This window comes from Cyprinus carpio, chromosome B16 (assembly GCF_018340385.1).
Source record: "Cyprinus carpio isolate SPL01 chromosome B16, ASM1834038v1, whole genome shotgun sequence".
Classification (NCBI taxonomy): domain Eukaryota; kingdom Metazoa; phylum Chordata; class Actinopteri; order Cypriniformes; family Cyprinidae; genus Cyprinus; species Cyprinus carpio.
In genome coordinates, this window is record NC_056612.1 from 11,652,913 (window position 1) to 11,673,145 (window position 20,233).

Here is a 20,233-nt window from a genome sequence, read left to right on the forward strand (position 1 = left end):
GTAGGCGTGTGGGTGGGTGAAAGGACAACAGACCCTGAGAAGAGCACTAAATTTCAAAATAAAGGTTTTAGAGTTCAGAAAGTTTGTAGTGAGACTGAGAGAGAGACAAAAAGAGGACGTGAAGGCCTAGTGATTCTGTCAGACCCAGCTGTGACAGACCCTCACTGCGCGCAGGACAAAACTGAGCAAAAACAGATCAACAAGCTATGCTGTACATTTTAAGCTCTACAGGAAGTAAACAAACATTTCGTGGGAACATTATTTTCAATATCAATTCATATGAGTTCTCTTCATTCATTTTGAGCTCAAAAGGAGATGTTTTCCCGGATGTTGCTGCTCAGGTCCATACTATGAAAAGTGAATGGCAAAGGGACTGTCAAGCTCCAATAAAGAACTAAAAATGATCATATCAGTTGTGTTTTCCTACATGTCAAGTGTGGGGCTCCGTACTAAACATCTGACAGATAAGTGTTACAGGGCCATTCACACAGAACAAGGTTTTGCGTTTAAAAATGCAAGATGCAGGGTAGTGGAATGAAAAATGCAAGGTCTAAGGAAACGTTTTTTTTTTAAAAGCTTTCCATCTATAAAAATTTGAAAGACGCATGCTAGTGCAATGAAAAAAACAAACAACAAAAAAAACATGCGGGGTTTAGATACGTTTTTTAAAACCCATTCGTCTAGTATTTCATGTTTACATACAAAAACAGTGGAGAAGATCACCCTGGATAATCTGCCATAAATAATTAAATATGATAAAATAAAAGTTTTTTAACAAATAGTGAGCAAATAATGGCAGAATTTTCAATTTGGTTGAACTTTTCTGTGGCTGAAACAGAGTGGTAAGATGTAGGCTAGTTGGGTTTGACAGCTGCGTCTCCCAGGTGCAGACTTCAGCGAAGGCCTACACGTTTCTGCAGTCACTGCTGATGTAGGTAGCTGGAGGATATGAAGACTCTGGTGCATTTCCCAGCTGTGAGAGGATTAACTATAAGGCCAAACTGTGCAGTCACGACAAGACACAAACATGCTCAGATGCACGACAGAGAGACTGAGGCAATGAAAACACAACAAACGTAGCAGAACATAAATTAAAGGGGCGGATGGGATGGCACATTTACATACAGGTAACACCCCAGGCCAATGGAAATGCCGTAATTTAAATATTTTTCATGTTTCATGTGCTAAATGAATTTTCTGCTTCTGTTTTTACATCCACAGTTCTAAGGGGTTTGAGTTGTAGTGAGCATGTTGCTATGCTACGGTGTTGATTGGTGGTTTCTTTTTTTATGTGTAACTAATTATGTAAATAAAACCAAAAAAATAAATTAGTAGTTTACTTTGAGGTTACACATTACATTTTTAACCTCAACTTTCTTTGAAAATAGTATAAAACTTTTTCAAAACCATTAAAACTCACTCATTAACTCATTTACATTTATGCACTTGTTCAGTACTAATAGTGTTTCTTATCTTAGCACCATTAACCAACCTAAAACATTAGTGTGAAATATACTGGTGACACAATAAGAGAAACCTCAGCTGCACCGTACAAAACAAGGGAAGTAGTTCTTATTAAAGCAGACTGGACACTCCTACCCCTGCAATCATATGCGCAGGTGATCTTGATAATTACCCTTCGACAATACCACTTAATCAGTGGGGTGTCAAACTAGCCTGATCTAAAGCGTTTTACCCACAGGCCTGCTGAATGGATTCGTTTATACTCCAGGCACAACCTTAAATTATCTCCTTGCATGTAATCACTGCAATGTGATTAAAATAAACGCTTTGCCTACACATGCGCTACATTTCAACAGAATTAACAGCTTTGGGAAGAACAAGCGGCGATAATTATGGCATTTCGGGCCATCTTTTGTGGAGACAGAAGGATTTCAAGCAAGCTCAGAGAAAGCCTCGCAGTTCAGAGGGTACCAGCTCAGAACTTCGCGATGCACAAAGCGATAAGCACGTTACCATGGTTACACAGGCACCGGGCCAGAAGGGTGGGAAGAAAGATCATCTGCTGAGCATTTTAGCCATTTGAACCCGAAGAAAACTTTTTGTGCGTTGACAAATGTTCTATGGCGGGAGCTAAGCGATGTGAAAAGTGAAGTCAATAGGTTCTGCTGGATAGCAGTCGTGATGCACTCAGGCTCAAAGGAAGATTCACTTCTACCTCAGTAGTTTTTGATTTGATTTTCTGAAGTGACTTCCTGAAAGGCTGAAAGGAAAGGTTAGGTTAAGACAAGCCGTGAAATATCATTTCAGTCACTCTCTTTCCAGGGAAGGTGACAAGCAAAGTACTTCAAGGTTCCAGACATCACTTTTTCAGACACCAAACTGCTTTTTTTTTTTTTTTTTTCAAACTTTCTTTTTAATAGGTGAAAGAAAAAACAGACCACATACTCACTCCTTCGCAGTATTTCAGTTAAATGTTTCTTTTTCAAAACAAAATCCATAAAAACGGACAAGGAAATATACATTTATAAGATTTATACCACAAGGCTGAGGTAATCCTCACAGTAAAGCGATAACAATAAGGTGGACAAGAGTCTTGGGAAGCAAGATAGATACACAAAATCATTGTGTACATTCCTAAGAGATAATCTTTGAGTCCCTAACAGCATGCTCGGATTGATTTAACTTCCTGTCTCGTGTCAAACCAATGACAGATCCCAGTCCTGAGCACACAGGCCCATGTCAATTCACTGCGGCACGAGACTGAATTTCACTGTCCACTTTCTTGCTGTCCAAGCACATTTTTTAACTTCCTGAACTTGTTTTTCCCCATTCTGTTTATATTCTTCTTCAACAGTTTCTTCCTTTCCATTTTGTTTTTCTTCTTCTCCAACTGGCTTTTCTCTTTCTTCTCCTCTTTTGTTGAATCTCCGTTCAGTTCCTTTACCTTCTGCTTTATGTCAGGTTTCTTGCTCTTTTTGGATGCTTCACCATCCAACTTAGGAATTTTGGCCTTTTTGGGACCATCAGATTTTTTATTCTCAGATTTCACTCCGGCTTTCTTCCTGATGATGGGCGGCTCAGACTTCTTCTGTTTTAATTTCTGCTTCTTGCCCATGTTGCTTTTCTCTGGAGTTGAAGAGGGCTTCCGTTGCTTAGATTCTGGTTTCTGGATCTGCTCGGATGAGGCTGCGGTCTCCGTTTTTGTAGATTCTACTTCATCTTCTGAAGAATAGTTAATAGAACTAATATCAGATCAGAACATAAACGAGATGTGGAAACAAATGGGAAATGATTACACACCTGTTTCTTTTGGGGCAGTGGGGATGGTGTTAGACAGCTTCTTTAGCTTGGCCACAAAAAATCCATCCATGTTTTGGGAGTGAGGGTAGAACCGGCGAGAGAGTTTGAGAGAGGGATGGAAACGTCTTTCTTTGAATCTGTGGAGAGGAGATCATATAAAGTGCACTTCATAATTTCTTACACTTTCTTTGGCAAATTCACATTAGGAACTCAGTTTCTAGCAGCACAGCTTCACTGCTGTAGATGGATCTCAAATAAGGTCTCATTACCTGATGAATCCCTCGTTGCCAAAGTCCAGTCCAGTGGGGACCAGCTTTACATTTCTCTTCTTCAAAGCGTAGTCTACCACCCACTCATTCTCCTCTACCTATGAAGACAAATCAAATCAGTTAAAAAAATGAGCATGTTTTAGAGGATACCAGATGCAATCATCTAGACACTTTGGTGGGTTTTCAGATAAAGATGCATACAATTATTCTCCATCCATCTCTTCCACTTCTACTCTCAATGTTGCAGCACTGGTTTAAAATGCAATATCTGGGTCAATCCACGTCAAATCAGACAGAATTAGAAAAGGTTTTTGCTGCACCAACTCAGACTTAATTCATAGGTTGTGTATTTGTTGTTGGTGACCTAAAGCTAAGGTCTGTAAAATATTTATTTGAACACTTCCAACACTTTCAGGCCCCTGAAGGATTCATTATTTCCAGGCCAGAAACATTCTCATGCGAGAAGCCCTGTTCAGGGTATGATATCTCAAGTATTATGATCGTGGACCTCTAAGGAATTGGTCATTTGTTCCCGTCAAGCCTAAATGGTTCAGAGTCTCCTGAGACACAAATATGTGCATAAAATGCAAGATATTAACATTCTGGAGAACCTTGAAAAGTAACATGGATGTACACTACTGTTCAAATGTTTGAAGTCAGTATGATTTTTCTTTGAAATAAAGAAATATTTTTACAACACATCTATAATGTTCAAAATATTTCTATTTCAAATAAATGCTGTTCTTTTGAACTTTCTAATCATCAAATAATGCTGTTTTACACAAAAGCAGTGGATTTTTTTTATCAAAAACCACCTCAAGCGAGCATAAAAACTTTTTTGTGAATTAATGGATTTTATTTATTTGGCATTGCCATCACTTGATTCTGATGTGATACTTCAAAATGCGCATAAAAATAGGGAGATGGAAACATAGCTAGTGTGTGCAACTAACCATAATAGAGCATGTGCAGTAAACAAGGTATCCGCCAGTTGGAGAATCAGCATTGACAGAGTCGATAGCAGACAGGATGAGCTCCTTCTGCAGGTGAGCCGAGCGAAGAATATCAGCTTCATCCTGAGAGACAGAGAGAGAGCTTACGTTTCAATGGAGAATGTACATAAAAGTAACAAAGAAAGTCTTCAGAATAAAGGCTGGTCTTTAAAAGCTTTAGTATCAAATGCCACAAAGAGAAAATAATTTTACCTTGCTGGTTTTTACTCCTGGATCTTTAGAGATAACTCCTGTACCTGAGCAAGGAGCATCTAAAAGCACTCTATCGAAACCTCCCATCACCTACCATTCAAAATGAAACATTCGATTAGACACACATGATTGTATAGAAATGTATAAAAAACCTGGATATGTACCAAAAACAATAACATTAGATGAAACAACATGGTTAACAAAGCCAAAAAGAAAGAGACCAGGACAGAACCTTGGGGAACTGTCTGCCGTCATAGTTGCAGATGACAGCGTTAGTGACACCGAGACGATGGATGTTTCCCACCACGCTCTTCAGTCTGTCTGCATTTGCGTCATTAGCCACAATCATGCCGGTGTTCCTCATGAGCTGAGCTGCATCACACAAATTATACACATTTTGGCTTCATACACTCTCAAACATTTTAATATAACATTGTAGCAATGTCTGACTTTAATACTTTGGTGTGGACTGAGCCAATAAACAACTGAGACTAGCCACTGTACAATAACACAGCAGTTGGTGTGACTGTCACAGAGAAGCATATGCTCACCCATATATGTGGTCTTGCCTCCTGGAGCGGCGCTCATGTCTAGCACCGACTCCCCCTCCTGGGGCGAAAGCGCCATTACAGGCAGAAACGATGATGCACCTTGCAACATGTACTGGCCTGACAAATATTCAGGAGTTGCTCCTGTTTAAAAGAGAGAAATACAAATAACATGAATTCTTTCAGTCGTCAAAGATGAAGAATGAAAAAAAAAAAAAGAAATGTTTGTTTTGTTATGACACTGGAACTAACCTATGGGAACAGAAGAGTCATATATAACCAGGCCCACTTTAGACCATTTCCCCAATGGATCCAGGTTCACTCCTCTGTTAATCAGAGCCTGTGTTAAAGAACACGCCATTAGATTACAAGATGTCTGTGAACCAGAATTACATTTGTATTTTTTAATTGTAGATTTGGGATGTTCCCAGTGATCAGGCGAGACACCTGGTATTAAAATAGGGTCAAAACAGGCCTCAGATCTGTCTCATGTGTTTACAGTATTTTCGTTTCCAAACTTACATCTTTGTACCTCAAGTGTACATATTAGCAGCTAAAAGGTACAAAAGTGTAGCTTTTTTGAAAAGGTACTGCCTCAGTGACAGCTTTTGTACCCTTTTTCCCCCCGAGAGTGAGCTTTAGTGGACTTCTCTAGTTATTTAGTCCACTTAAACTGTGTCCCTCCACAACTGACTGCAAGCTTGCATTCACTCGCATACATACATATTACATTATACTCAGATATACATCTTTGTCTGAAATAATTCCCTAATGTGTCTGTGTCTACTGTTAATCAATATTATCTGAACTTCGGATCTGCATGCCTCACATGAGAAGTCTCGTGCATGTCTGCATGTCCACAATTTTTTCAATTAGGTGATTATTTCCTTTAAAAGCCACACATGACCAGCAGTATTTTGAATGACTAACAGATAGCTGACCTTTTGACATTGTACGGATATATCGAGATATGTTAGCATCTATTCTACAAATACACTGTGGGCACATGCATTTTTTTAAACTAACTCTGATGAGGTTTGAGTAATTGGATCATGTTTTGGAACCAATATTTTGCACCGTCCAATCACAAAGCAGGTGCAAATGGGACTCTAATACAAAACATCACAACATTTAAATGGAAAAGACATCTTTTCAGACCTGAGCCAAGTCTCTCCTCCTGGTTTTCAGGGTGTTGGTTCTGATGGTGACCGGCCTCTGAATTTCATTGGCCTCAAGAAAATCAATCAGCTGAAATTGAACATTGTATATGTACGTCAAACAACACATAAGAAAACAACTTCCAAAGTTTATCAAAAAAACTTAATCTCACAAATAGATGTACTGCCAATTCATATAGAGGTGGAGGAGGTGTGGCCATCCACCCCTTCAGATCTTGACAGACACTTCCTCTATCCTGTTAGCATAGCCACACACCTTGTGAGGAAGCAGATGGGTGGTACTAAAACAGGAAGTATCTACAAAACCCGTCATGCCAAGTTACTCCTCATAAGCAGATACAAACACGCACCTCAGAGAGCGGGAAGAGGTCCATGAGTTTGCTGATGAGGAACTCGTTGTAGCTGTAGTAGGTGCAGAGGTCAGAGCGCAGCAGAGAGAGATACTCCGATCGCTCCTTGCCCTCTTCTCTCTTCTCAGTGAAGTGAGACAGCACATCCACATTATCTCTGATCCTCTGATGGATGGTCTGTAGGTCCATCTGTAAAAGACCTACACATATTGAGATGGAGGGTTAGAACACACTTCTAGAATCATACAATTCTGAGGCAGTGAATTTCTCTAGTTTGCTGACATACTAAAAGTTACTCACCCTCCTTCGCTCTATCTGCTGCACCTGGGAGTTTGAATTGTTCAGTTTCATCAAAATTTGCCTGTACAGTATCCTCTTCATCCTCATCTTCCTTTAAATCTTCCTTTTCCTCATCATCATCTTCCTCCTCCTCCTCCTCATCATCATCATCATCACTCTCTGGTTTCACGCTGGTTTGTTTTTTCTGTTTTCTTGCAGCTTTCTCAATTGGCAGAAGCTGACAGTGCAAGTAATAAGATAACAATAAGGAAATGGCTACACTTCTAATACTAAGCTAATAACCTCACTTTGTCGCATATTTATTTTGTAAAGTTCCTAAATGTATTTTGACATTATTTCCGGTTCATCTAACATGTAAGTGCAAAGTCAAGCACACTGCATTGTTAAATACAGTATTTTATGCTCCAAACTTAAGAGGCACGACATCAGGAGAAAAGAGAAAAAAAAAATACAAATTTTATATATATATATATATATATATATATATATATATATATATATATATACTCACTCTCTATACACGTTTTTCATTGGCAGAAATCATACCTCTTCTCCATCGCTGTCTTGATCATCCCCTTCATCAGCACCATAGTCATCAACCATATCTTCATCGTCATCATCCTCTTCCTCCATTTGCTTATTAATAAAGCCCTCTTCATTATCATCATCATCATCTTCCCACTGGCTGTCACTGTCCTCAGCTTCTTCAGATTGTTCAATCTTTCGCTTCCTCTGTGCTGGTTTTAGCCATTTATTATTCTCATCTGAGAATCCTGCAATAGAAAATAAATAATTTACAGATTCATGGGTGCACAAACATTGTAATTCCATTATAATTTCATTTGTAAATACCTTTCTTAGGCTTTTCCTCTTGTTTGGGTTCTTTAGTTACTTGAGCTCTTTTTACAGCTCTGTTGAAATTAATTTGGGGGAAAAAAATAAATACAATTCACAAGTAATAACCACATAGATACAAAAATATGACAAAAGAAATAACTACATGTAGTTATTCATATGTAGTCATTTAAAAGAAACGTACCGTTTTCTCGCTCTGCTTGAAAGTTTAAACAATCAAACCCACCCCAAAAACAAAATCGCTCAGATAATGAATACATAAACAACAAAATGTAGCCCAATAACCAAATAACTCAAACAAAAAATGTATTAACTTCAATCAAAAAATAATTCTGTTAACTAACTTTCTGCCCACGACTGTTTTACCTTCAACCAAAAACTTGGTCAGCTCAGTTTCTGCTCCCTTCTGTTTCCTGGCCTTACGTCCAGGCCCTCTTTTCACCTTGATGGTGGGGTCCAACTTTCTGCCCATGACTGACACCTACAAAGTTACTCTACGGTAACAATACAAGCAAACAATAAGTTGATATTTGACCAGAATAAAAAACATCATAATCACAAGGCCAGAAACAGAAACCTAGACAGTGTGTAGATTGCCAGAGCATGTCCCATGTGGCTTTCATGTACTCATGTAAACACTCATCTATACAGTTCGAAGCGTTGCTTGTAGTAAAACACATGCCTAGCTTGTAATCGTGACAAACTCGCATAAGTTATTTGTTGATTGTCAGATCGGAGCGTGGAGCTGATTCCTCAGTTTTACACAGGTAATGCTAATAAATTCATAAGGCCACTAAAATACAAACCCGTTATGTTTATATTTTTGCAGTAAACTCAATACCATGTTTAGAAAATAAACATTAAGATGTATTTTGCGCAGCATTAACTAACGTTAGCACGCTGCAAACTACGAGACTAATTTAGCTTACAGTGAACCGATAAAGACACAAAAAAACCAGCAGATACTCACTGTTTAACAAAAACACGTTCTTGCGCTTATACAGATCTTTTCTAGGACAATTTTTAGCTCTAATTTACGAAAGTTGCCTGAGTACATGTGTCTCTCGTGCTGCTGTGAACTAGCGCACATGTGACTTCAGCACACGTTGCTTTTCCGGAAGTTGCTATCGACGCCCGATTGATGAACGATTCATTCTTTGGAGTCGGATCTTTTCCTAATCCATTGATTTTTTTATTTTCTTTCTTTCTTTCTTTTTTTTTTTAATAGGTGAACCGAGGTTTTAATTAATATGCGAAGGGTTACTTTAATAACCGAGCAACACACACGTACGAAACGGATACTGTTTGTTTATTTTAAAGTTTTTTTTTTTTTTTTTTTTTAAGAACAGTGATATACAATGTTTTATTAAGAAATAACATCAAAAAGAAGAAAATAAAAATAAAAAGGATAGAATAATAAATTACAACAAATAGGAGTTTCCAGGGGGAGGTATAAAAGTTCAAAACAAAGACACAAAATATACACATATATACACATGCATACAAAACCAGATAAACAGCCCTAACTTTATATTATAAAGTTCACAAGCTTTCTCTGATACTGTCAATATATACTTCAGTCAACAAAACCATAACATTGGGTTTCTTATTAGTGAATTTACACTTATGAATGTGAAATTTGATCAAAGTATAAATAAATTAAGTAAAAATACTGTTCATCTTGGTCAGAGGAGTATTTATTTAAATGTGCAATTACGGTTAAGAAACACATGAAAACACGTGGAAAAAAAAATATACTAATAAATCAAAACAAAAAAGATATATACACAGAAATAAAAATACTACTGAATCATGTTGTAATGGTTCTTTACACCGAACTGTTCAAAAGAACCGATTACGACAAATGAATCGGACCTCCGATCGCTACTTCCGTCGCGCACATTCTACGAAAGCAATTCGCTTCTGGAAGTTGTCGGAGGGCTGCAGCTCATGAGTTGCATGACATTTCAAAGAGTTAAATGAGTGCAAGCGCTTCCTCAGATGCAGCGATGGAGGACGAATGGGAGGAAGAGGAGCAGCTGGTTGTGGCGGAGCTGTCTGGGATGATAAGCTCGGACTTGATCTCCAGTCGGCAGGGCGCGTGTAAGATCGTGGACATCGACAGCGAGCAGCCCATGATGCAGGTGGGCCGCTATCTGTTCGCAGGGGAGTACGAGGATGCCATCGGAACCTGTGTGATATTTGAAGAGGACGGCGCAGGTTCTAGTTCGGCTCTTAAATACAAATGTCACACGATGAAGAAACTAATGCTTCAGCGGACCTTCCTGTCGGAGAGGAAGGAGGACGAGCCCGTCTCTAACCGAATAGAGGTGCTGGCTCTCCACGAGGAAGAATCGTTCGGCAGGAAGAGCGCAGTGTGTCACTACCTGGATCGCACCTCTGTGCTAGACGGATCTAAGGATTGCGAGGATCCAGAAATGAGCGACGAATCAGCGGGTGACACGGAGGAGACGGAGACTGAGGCGGGAGCCACGCTTTTGGAGACGGAGACTGAGGCGGGAGCCACGCTTTTGGAGACGATGACCGCCAGCAGCTGCTCTCAGCTCAATATACAGGAAGCGGACGAGGGCTCTTAAGACTGTTTGATTTCTGATAATGTACATACTACATCATGTAAATATAAGCTTTCTAGTTAATGAAAGTGGTTTTGTATTTTAATACATAAAAGTTGTTCAGTGTATGTGTCTCATTTGCTTATTTTTTATTAAAGCATCTATTTATCTATCTAGTTATGTTAAGTTATTCCAATTCAGTGGTTCGCTACTGAATAATTCAGTTTAAACTCAAGTCAACACTTCTCTCACAAATCACCATCTCACTCTTACTTCAAAAACTATGTCTATATTATTTATTTGAGGTCTGAGATGTGGGAAAGGTGAAGAGAGAGGGCACACATTTAGCTACCCGCATTGCCATCTAATCGAGATGGTCCTCACTGCAGAACACAAGATCCAGGGCATGTGGTTGGATCCAGATCCAAATCCTCCCACCTTACATATACCTAAGCCTACCTGTCTCTACCCCCTGATCCCTAAACCCACCCATCTCCACCCCTTGGATCCAACCACGCCCCCCTGGATCTTGTGTTCTGCAGTGAGGGGCTACTAATCTAATCAGCCAATATTGTCTTAAATAGCCAGCATAGCACTAAATCTTATATAACGGGGATTTTTACCAAATATATGCAATCTTGATTTTTGTGAAATGTTGCAACAAGATGTTAATATATTTTTTTTTAATGAAAAAATACAGTTTTGGACATATAAGGTAATAAAAATATATAAAAGAATACCTTAAAGTAACTACAAATGAGCATGTAAAGCAAATATCTTTTGAAAGAAATTCCATGTGGAGCATGCCTCCAGTCCGTGCAATGTTCTCACCTTTTTTCCAACTTACCTGATTGCATCTCTGAAAAATATTAGACAGGAAATGTCCCAAATAATTGAAAAATTACAAATGCATCCCAACTTGCCCAAACCTGCAGCAGGAACTGAACTGTTCAAATGAACTCTGCAAGAGCCAATAGAGCCTGAGACCTGAGACTTTTAGCTTAACTTAGTATAGATCACTGAATCTGATTAGACCATTAGCATCTCGCTCAAAAATGAACAGAGTTTCGATATTTTTCCTATTTCAAACTTGACTCTTCTGTAGTTACATCACGTACTAAGACCAGCGGAAAATGAAAAGTTAAGATTTTCTAGGCCCATATGGTTAGGTACTATACTCTCAATCCGGCGTAATAATCAAGGAACTTTGCTGCCATACATGGGGGCAGCAGGCGCAATGATATTACACAGCACCTGAAATTTGTCGGCTGCAACCAAGCGGCAACCTCCCGCTCTCACTCGTGAAGCCAATAAGGAAGTGACTAGAACTGCAATTCATCGACTGGCCGCTAGAGGCTGGCTCCAAAAAATGCGGCTGCCTCCAAAAGTGTTAAAATGCCCAAATTTACAGCAAAAAAAAAAACCTTTACAGCTTGGAACAAAAAATTATTTTAGTCTATATAGCTAATTTTGTCCTTCATGACAACTGTGAGGGTAGTGTAATTTTTTTTGTAACTCATCCGTTTAAATTATATTAAGCCTTAAAGTTTTGCATAATTAAGGGCGTGGTCAATTGAGTGACAGACGGATTGCCGCTGCTGACTACACAAACTGGGGACTATTTTCAGGTGCTGCGTAATATCATTGCGCCTGCTGCACCCATGTACAGCAGCAAAGTTCCTTGATTATTACGCCAGATTGAGAGTATAGTTCCTAGCCATATGGGCCTAGAAAATCGCAACTTTTAATTTTCTGTTGGCTTAAGTACACGATGTAACTACAGAAGAGTCAAGATTTAGATAAAAAAAAATATCGAAACTCTTTGTTCATTTTTGAGCAAGATGCTAACAGTCTAATCTGATTCAATGATCTATGCTAAGCTAAGCTAAAAGTGCTACCGCCAGACCTGGAGATCAGCTGAATGGACTCAATGGGAGTTGAAAAACAAGCCTATTTTAAATAATAGTGGAGTGTTCCTTTAAGGGTCCAGAGCCCAAACACAGGAGAAGAGACTCTTTTTGAAGCTGTCTTCATTTATAGTGAGAATAGAGAATACAAGATTAAAGCTACAGTACAACCATAAAACAACTGTGATAAACCAGAACATTTAAAAAAGTGAAGAGACATTTAAAAGAGAACTTCAAAATAACATTTCAGAATTTGCAAAAGTCTGGTCCCGGTCTGGAAGTAAAAAAAAAATAAAAATCATATTCTCTATAAGGGAATTGATTTTTAATGATAACTTACAAACCTTCAAAGACAGGCCTGATGTGAACTCAGGGTTGTTAATCAGTGGCACATGCTTTTCCCGAAGCCATAAGTTTACATCACTTCAATTTCATTTTTAAAGAACTGAGTTTAACAGCAGAATTCCTGTTGAAAAATTACACTGCCCATGACTTCACACAAACACACACACACAAAATATCAATCAGAGCCACAATTTGCTATGCTAATCTATCCTAAACACTGTTGCTATTCATAACAAGAACTTTGAATTTATATTTCTCCATTTTTATTTTGACTGTCATTCAGAATGCTTCATGGGGTTGTAGTATTTTTTTAATACAAGTACAGTCCTGTACCTTTATCTTTTTGTCTGATTTTCCCTTTTTTTGCCTAATAGTAATTGTTTACTGTAAGGAGAAAAAAGCCAAAGTGTTGTTTCAAATATGCAAATTTGGGTTTATTATTAAATGTATAAACTTATACAAAATTAACCTGAAGTTTAATACCCCACACTTTACAGGGTATAACAGTTTGCATCAGTGTGAGTTAAAATTGTGTTATAATACATGAAATATACTCCTCTGTTGTGCCGTCATATAACACAATTTTTGCTCCAAGGAATGGACTGTATACATACACACAACACAGTCCAAAGGTCTGTTCCTGACAGTTCATAACAGTTTGGTTTTGTCATAACACTCCCCAAACCTCTTCAAACGCTGAGCACATCTTGGCACAGGTCAGAGCTGCAGACAGAGGATAGTTACTGATGGACACGGTCTTCTCTGTGTAGTCGATATTCACCTACGAGAGGATCGAGGAACAGATCAGTGCTTATGAAATTAGTATGTATGCATGGAGAATATACTTGATTCAGCCGCGAGGAGAAGTGTAAACACACTCACTGTTCCATGTGCAAATGCTCCAATGACAACAGCGGCAGGTCCATCTTTAGGGACAAAAGTTCGGGGACAAACAGCATCTCCTGCTTTGAATGATGTCGAATATCGGGGGCATCCAGGTGGCAGGTGGTCCGACACTGGATTTTTAATCAGCCTTAACAAACGCTGAGGACCATCTGCTGCTCTCACACTCAGCTTGTGCAGCAGCTGGACTACAGGAGGACAAATAGTAGTGAGATAAACTTACAAATGTTTTTGCATTACAAAACTGACTTGATTACAGTAAATGCTCAAATGGAGTGAATTTACCCATTAGTCCACAAAATCGTGCAAAAGTGCGAGGGATTCTCGTCTGTGGGTTGATCTCGATCAAAGCATTCTTCTCTGTGTGAATGTACACCTGAAGCAGTCCGGCTCTGTTCAGAGGACTGTCCAGTAACATCAACAGGCACTGTGGGACATTCAGAGTACAGATTGGGACTAATAAAACTAAAATCACATGGTTTTAGTTGACAGAATAACTTTGCAAGACGGCTTGTTTTCTTCTTTTTATTCTCAGTGATATATAAATTATTAAAACTTATTTTTTTTCAACTAAAACCATAGTGTACCTGACCTATAACCTCTCATAAAAAGTGCAAAAATGTATAACTTTTTATCGTAATACACCCTTTTATTAAAAACCATTGTAACTCATTTGACTGGTAACGTTAAGAGCTTTACCTGATGTGTGATATCAGGGCGAATCTTCCCAGGGTCTCTTCCACTTTTTATGATCATACTCTTATGTTGATCACAGTTCAGCAACTCAAATGTCTTTCCAACCTGCATAGAGATACGTGCACATTTTAATTGAGACATACGGTTAGGAGAAATATTACTGCTAACGCTCTTAGTTGTCTTTTACCTTTACGGTTTCAAGCGTCGCTCCTTCTAAAAACAACAACAAGACGCTTTTCTGTCATCTGTTCGTGCAAACTTTTTTGCTGTTTTGCCGGTTTTGGGTCATAGTCATCTAAATGCTCCAGACCACGCTTGTCTCCAGCGTGTGCAGCCATGTTGACACAGAACTACGACGCGTCAAATGTGCGTCACAACAACAAACATTTGTTCAGCATGGCGCTTGCTGATGACGGCAATAGGGTCTTATCCAAAATACTTTATTCACGGTATATAATGTTTTTTTTTTCCCTCTGGTGTAAATTGAACCGTTATTTTTTACAGTGAAGAATTTGGTTCTGAATTACATTAAATTATATTATAAAAACTAGTTTAATTTATCAATGATACATGGGTTTGACAATTTTCTCTCAGAAATTGAAATAATTAAAGCATGAGAAAGACATTTGTAAATTATTAGGACTTTCTTGAGTCAATATTTACTTTTTTTTTGCTGCTTTGAGATTAAGATATATTGTTTCATGTATGTGATCATTGAATTTTTATACTGATTCATGTTCTGCATTTTAAACATTAAATTGTATGTTGTATGTATGAAATTCCCTGACTACAGACCAAAAAGCACACATGCAAAAAAATACTTTTTTTATGTTTCATCCAAATATAATACATTTCAAATATAAGAGTGGCATTTATGATACATTCAGACTTCAGACCTCAAACTGTATTTACAATAGAGAGAATAAGCGCACAATTAATGAATTACAACACTTTTACTCTGTAAAAAATGATCTCCTTCCTTGGTAAAATTTACCATAAATCTGGTTTAGTAACCAGTTTAACTGTGATATTTATAGTAACCACATGTAAACCAGTATAACTTTGTAAAAAACTAGGCTAGTTGTAAAAAAAATATAAAATAAAAAAATAACTTGAGATTTCCTCCTTTCCCAAAAATATATTTTTGTATGAATCTACATGTCCTCCAAAATTTAACACTATAATAAAAACATGGTAAATTTTCAAAGTGCTGTGAGAGATCATATCCACCAAGCAGGCAGTTTTTAACTGTTCGTCATACTGTACATGAGTTATCAAATGTGATAATATAGCTTAAATGTATTAAGCCTATGTGAATATAAGAAGTTTTATGATCTCTGGAATGACCTTCTCCTTTTTTCTACTAAACAGCGAGCAGCTCCAATGGTTCAATAGTCATAAACTAGCTCCAACAGGTCTCAGCGGAAAAGAGTTCCTCTCAGATTCAGTGCAGCGTTCGACTCTGATGCATCTCACGAGGATAACTCTGAGATTTATTCACACAGGTCAGTGGTTTGGGGCAGAAGTGTGAGTTTGAACACAGGACTGTCACCAGGAAGGAAGGTTCAAAGGGCATGAACTCACGGTACGAGTCAATGTCACACGTTACCTGTAACATATTATTTGAACATTATCACACGTGCTTGAGTGCTTATGCATTTCTCAGTGACATGTTCTCTGTACCTTAGTAAAGGAGGAGAGGAAAAGGTGCATGTAAGAGAGGCCTGATAGAGATGAGTCTTCTGGATGCCTTGTGAAACTCTTCTTATAAGCCTGTAAAGAAACAAATATCGAACATAAAATGTTAAGAAAGAAAAATGTTTGGTTCATCGCAAACAATGAAAAGAGCAGTGTTTTAGATTATAGCAGAGGTTTTTAAACTGTGGTCCAGGGACCGCAAGGGAATATTTGGGGGTTTGTTGAAAGTTCAAAGGGGAAAATTTGTGTTTTTTTTTTTAAAGTTAAAATAAATAATTATTAAAAATTAGATAAAAATAAGAATAAATAAATTAGTAAATAAACATATCTGACAGTACTGTACTATAATGAGTAGGGGAAAAAACATCATAATATAGGTCACCCAAAAATTTACATTTGCTGAAAATTGACCCTCAGGCCATCCAAGATGAGTTTGTTTCTTCATTGGAACAGATTTGGAGTAATTCAGCACTACATCACTTTCTCACCAACTGATCCTCTGCAGTGAATGGGTGCCGTCAGAATAAAAGAAATGATAAAAAAACCGCTCTCAACAAACAGCTGATAATTGATTTTTCCAGTGAAAGAGTCCATCCCCTGTTGTCCTTTCTCATCAAAATCCACCAACATATTTGTTTAGAACTTGTTTGGACTGGTTTCGCTTATAAATGGTGCTTGATCTGTGCACATTTGTCTCCTTTTTTTTAGACAAGACAATTTTTTTTTTACTGGAGGAAGCATTATTATTGATTATTTTAGCCGGTTTGAAGTGGAAAATAAAGTGTTAATTGGAGGACTGGACTCATGTGTATTACTTGTGATGTTTTTATCACCTGTTTGACCTCTCATTCTGACGGCACCCATTCACTGCAGAGGTGAGACAGTAATTCAATGCTAAATATTCTTCGAATATGTTCCAACAAACAAAAAACAAACTCATCTACATCTTAGATGGCCTAAGGGTGGGTACATTTCCAGAGGATAATCATATTTGGGGGTCCATGGCATAAAATATTGAACGCCCTTGTACTAAAATAGGTTAGCTTACATCCAGTGCCACTTGTACAGCAGAGTACTGCACCCAAATCTCCTGCTGTTCAGAGCAGGAAAGAGAGAATGTGTCGACCCGTCCTGGATCCTTGGTCACACTCAGATAATGAGACCATATGCTCATGCTCTCTGACTCTGGATTGTTGGCCTGTGTGTGGACTAGTGATGAAAAACATAGAAGGTGATTAAAAAGACTCAAACACTCACACATGCAGATTCAGACTGACGTTCATATTGACTTACTATCAGGGAGCAGAAGGTGAAGAAGATCTTTAGCCATCAGAGATCCCAGTGTGCCATAATTCAGTGCCCTATAATATTAATGTAAACATTTTTATATAAACATTTTTTATGCATGCATATTTAAGCATCTTACATCTTCAGCACATAAAAGTAGAAAAAAAGCATTCAAAAAATGAGGCATAAAAACAAGGTCAAAAGGTCAGATTTGGTTTACTACCATTCAAACTACAGAATAGCACTATTTTACTAAAAGTGGTGCAAATCTTGGAATGTAATAGTATTTCCACTGAATGAACACATTCTGCTTTATGCTGTATGATGTCACTTGATACCTGGGATATGAGGAATTGAAGAAGGGTGACACAAACATTCCAACAGGGATGATGATGTCATTTCTGGAGATGGATGGAGTGATAGACAAACTAGAGGTGAGAGAAGACAGAAATGTTAAATGGATGATGACTTAAAGTTGGCATCAAATGTAAATTCACCCTATCTATTTTCTAAATGTATGTTATTGATCTTATTGATTCTCCGTCATGCTTCTGTGTTCGTCACTAATCACCGGTGCTTATGCTATGCATACATCCTATGTCGTCATGCCAGAACGGCTTCCACCTGCGACAGTTTGCAGAAGTGAGAAAAAGGTGTTTATATCATTGTAAATATGTGTCTTACCGTGTGATGCGCGTTTTAATATAGGTGTTTGCACGTTATTTGACTACTTTTGGACTGTTGAACAAAAACACCCGCCCACTGCCATTATAAAGCTTGAAAGAGCCAGGACAATTTTTAATATAACTCCGAATGGATTCGTCTGAAAGAAGAAAGTCATATATACCTAGGATGCCTTGAGGGTGAGAAAAACGGTCTAGTTTGCATTTTTGGGTGAACTAACCCTTTATGATTTTTTTGATTGTCATTCAGAATGCTTCATGGGATTGTAGTACTTTTTTAATACAAGTACAGTCCTGTACCTTTATCTTTTTGTCTGATTTTCCCTTTTTTTTGCCTAATAGTAATTGTTTACTGTAAGGAGAAAAAAGCCAAAGTGTTGTTTCAAATATGCAAATTTGGGTTTATTATTAAATGTATAAACTTATACAAAATTAACCTGAAGTTTAATACCCCACACTTTACAGGGTATAACAGTTTGCATCAGTGTGAGTTAAAATTGTGTTATAAATACATGAAATATACTCCTCTGTTGTGCCGTCATATAACACAATTTTTGCTCCAAGGAAATGGACTGTATACATACACACAACACAGTCCAAAGGTCTGTTCCTGACAGTTCATAACAGTTTGGTTTTGTCATAACACTCCCCAAACCTCTTCAAACGCTGAGCACATCTTGGCACAGGTCAGAGCTGCAGACAGAGGATAGTTACTGATGGACACGGTCTTCTCTGTGTAGTCGATATTCACCTACGAGAGGATGGAGGAACAGATCAGTGCTCATGAAATTAGTATGTATGCATGGAGAATATACTTGATTCAGCCGCGAGGAGAAGTGTAAACACACTCACTGTTCCATGTGCAAATGCTCCAATGACAACAGCGGCAGGTCCATCATTAGGGACAAAAGTTTGGGGACAAACAGCATCTCCTGCTTTGAATGATGTCGAATATCGGGGGCATCCGGGTGGCAGGTGGTCCGACACAGGATTTTTAATCAGCCTTAACAAACGCTGAGGACCATCTGCTGCTCTCACACTCAGCTTGTGCAGCAGCTGGACTACAGGAGGACAAATAATAGTGAGATAAACTTACAAATGTTTTGCATTACAAAACTGACTTGATTACAGTAAATGCTCAAATGGAGTGAATTTACCCATTAGTCCACAAAATCGTGCAAAAGTGCGAGGGATTCTCGTCTGTGGGTTGATCTCGATCAAAGCATTCTTCTCTGTGTGAATGTACACCTGAAGCAGGCCGGCTCTGTTCAGAGGACTGTCCAGTAACATCAACAGGCACTGTGGGACATTCAGAGGACAGATTGGGACTAATAAAACTAAAATCACATGGTTTTAGTTGACAGAATAACTTTGCAAGACGGCTTGTTTTCTTCTTTTTATTCTCAGTGATATATAAGTTATTAAAACTTTAAAATGTTCAACTAAAACCATAGTGTACCCTAACAAAAATCTCAAAAAAAAAAATAATGTGCAAAAATGTTTAACTTTTTATCGTATTACACCCTTTTATTAAAAACCATTGTAACTCATTTGACTGGTAACGTTAAGAGCTTTACCTGATGTGTGATGTCAGGGCGGATCTTCCCAGGGTCTCTTCCACTTTTTATGATCATACTCTTATGTTGATCACAGTTCAGCAACTCAAATGTCTTTCCAACCTGCATAGAGATACGTGCACATTTTAATTGAGACATACGGTTAGGAGAAATATTACTGCTAACGCTCTTAGTTGTCTTTTACCTTTACGGTTTCAAGCGTCGCTCCTTCTAAAACAACAACAAGACGCTTTTCTGTCATCTGTTCGTGCAAACTTTTTTGCTGTTTTGCCGGTTTTGGGTCATAGTCATCTAAATGCTCCAGACCACGCTTGTCTCCAGCGTGTGCAGCCATGTTGACACAGAACTACGACGCGTCAAATGTGCGTCACAACAACACATTTGTTCAGCATGGCGCTTGCTGATGACGGCAATAGGGTCTTATCCAAAATACTTTATTCACGGTATATAATGTTTTTTTCCCTCTGGTGTAAATTGAACCGTTATTTTTTACAGTGAAGAATTTGGTTCTGAATTACATTAAATTATATTATAAAAACTAGTTTAATTTATCAATGATACATGGGTTTGACAATTTTCTCTCAGAAATTGAAAT

The 20,233-nt window shown here is 38.1% G+C and overlaps 4 protein-coding genes, 1 non-coding gene and 1 pseudogene across 5 annotated transcripts; 1 reads left to right on the top strand and 5 right to left on the bottom strand.

Annotated features, from left to right (window-relative positions):
• Positions 1-2,347: 2,347 nt before the first annotated feature.
• LOC109106398 (probable 28S rRNA (cytosine(4447)-C(5))-methyltransferase) lies at positions 2,348-9,097 on the bottom strand. The gene is made up of 16 exons (XM_042740754.1): positions 8,940-9,097; positions 8,313-8,463; positions 8,154-8,179; positions 7,967-8,025; positions 7,661-7,887; positions 7,115-7,331; positions 6,815-7,014; positions 6,445-6,534; positions 5,539-5,626; positions 5,290-5,430; positions 4,971-5,110; positions 4,739-4,828; positions 4,487-4,609; positions 3,534-3,631; positions 3,265-3,401; positions 2,348-3,186 (listed from the first exon to the last, which is right to left on the bottom strand). Exons 2-16 carry the CDS (start codon positions 8,439-8,441, stop codon positions 2,732-2,734), a joined length of 2,220 nt encoding a protein of 739 aa, XP_042596688.1. The 5' UTR covers positions 8,442-8,463; positions 8,940-9,097; the 3' UTR covers positions 2,348-2,731.
• On the bottom strand, positions 6,617-6,758 carry LOC122140118. Its single transcript, XR_006156827.1, has one exon. It is a non-coding gene; the product is annotated as a small nucleolar RNA SNORA29 (small nucleolar RNA).
• Positions 9,098-9,864: 767 nt separating the features above from the next.
• Positions 9,865-10,718, top strand: gtf3c6 (general transcription factor IIIC, polypeptide 6, alpha). The gene is made up of 2 exons (XM_042740756.1): positions 9,865-10,452; positions 10,486-10,718. The coding sequence occupies exons 1-2, from the start codon at positions 9,949-9,951 to the stop codon at positions 10,564-10,566; spliced, it is 585 nt and encodes a 194-aa protein (XP_042596690.1). The 5' UTR covers positions 9,865-9,948; the 3' UTR covers positions 10,567-10,718.
• Positions 10,719-12,555: 1,837 nt separating this feature from the next.
• On the bottom strand, positions 12,556-14,766 carry LOC109105747 (annotated as a pseudogene).
• An 877-nt stretch (positions 14,767-15,643) lies between these two features.
• LOC122139962 (kell blood group glycoprotein-like) lies at positions 15,644-18,126 on the bottom strand. The gene is made up of 5 exons (XM_042740764.1): positions 17,717-18,126; positions 17,385-17,452; positions 17,140-17,300; positions 16,077-16,166; positions 15,644-16,002 (listed from the first exon to the last, which is right to left on the bottom strand). Exons 1-5 carry the CDS (start codon positions 17,752-17,754, stop codon positions 15,838-15,840), a joined length of 522 nt encoding a protein of 173 aa, XP_042596698.1. The 5' UTR covers positions 17,755-18,126; the 3' UTR covers positions 15,644-15,837.
• Positions 18,127-18,612: 486 nt separating this feature from the next.
• On the bottom strand, positions 18,613-20,042 carry LOC109105743 (EMG1 N1-specific pseudouridine methyltransferase). The gene is made up of 5 exons (XM_042740763.1): positions 19,823-20,042; positions 19,639-19,740; positions 19,219-19,360; positions 18,914-19,122; positions 18,613-18,812 (listed from the first exon to the last, which is right to left on the bottom strand). The coding sequence occupies exons 1-5, from the start codon at positions 19,970-19,972 to the stop codon at positions 18,699-18,701; spliced, it is 717 nt and encodes a 238-aa protein (XP_042596697.1). The 5' UTR covers positions 19,973-20,042; the 3' UTR covers positions 18,613-18,698.
• Between the last annotated feature and the right edge of the window lie 191 nt (positions 20,043-20,233).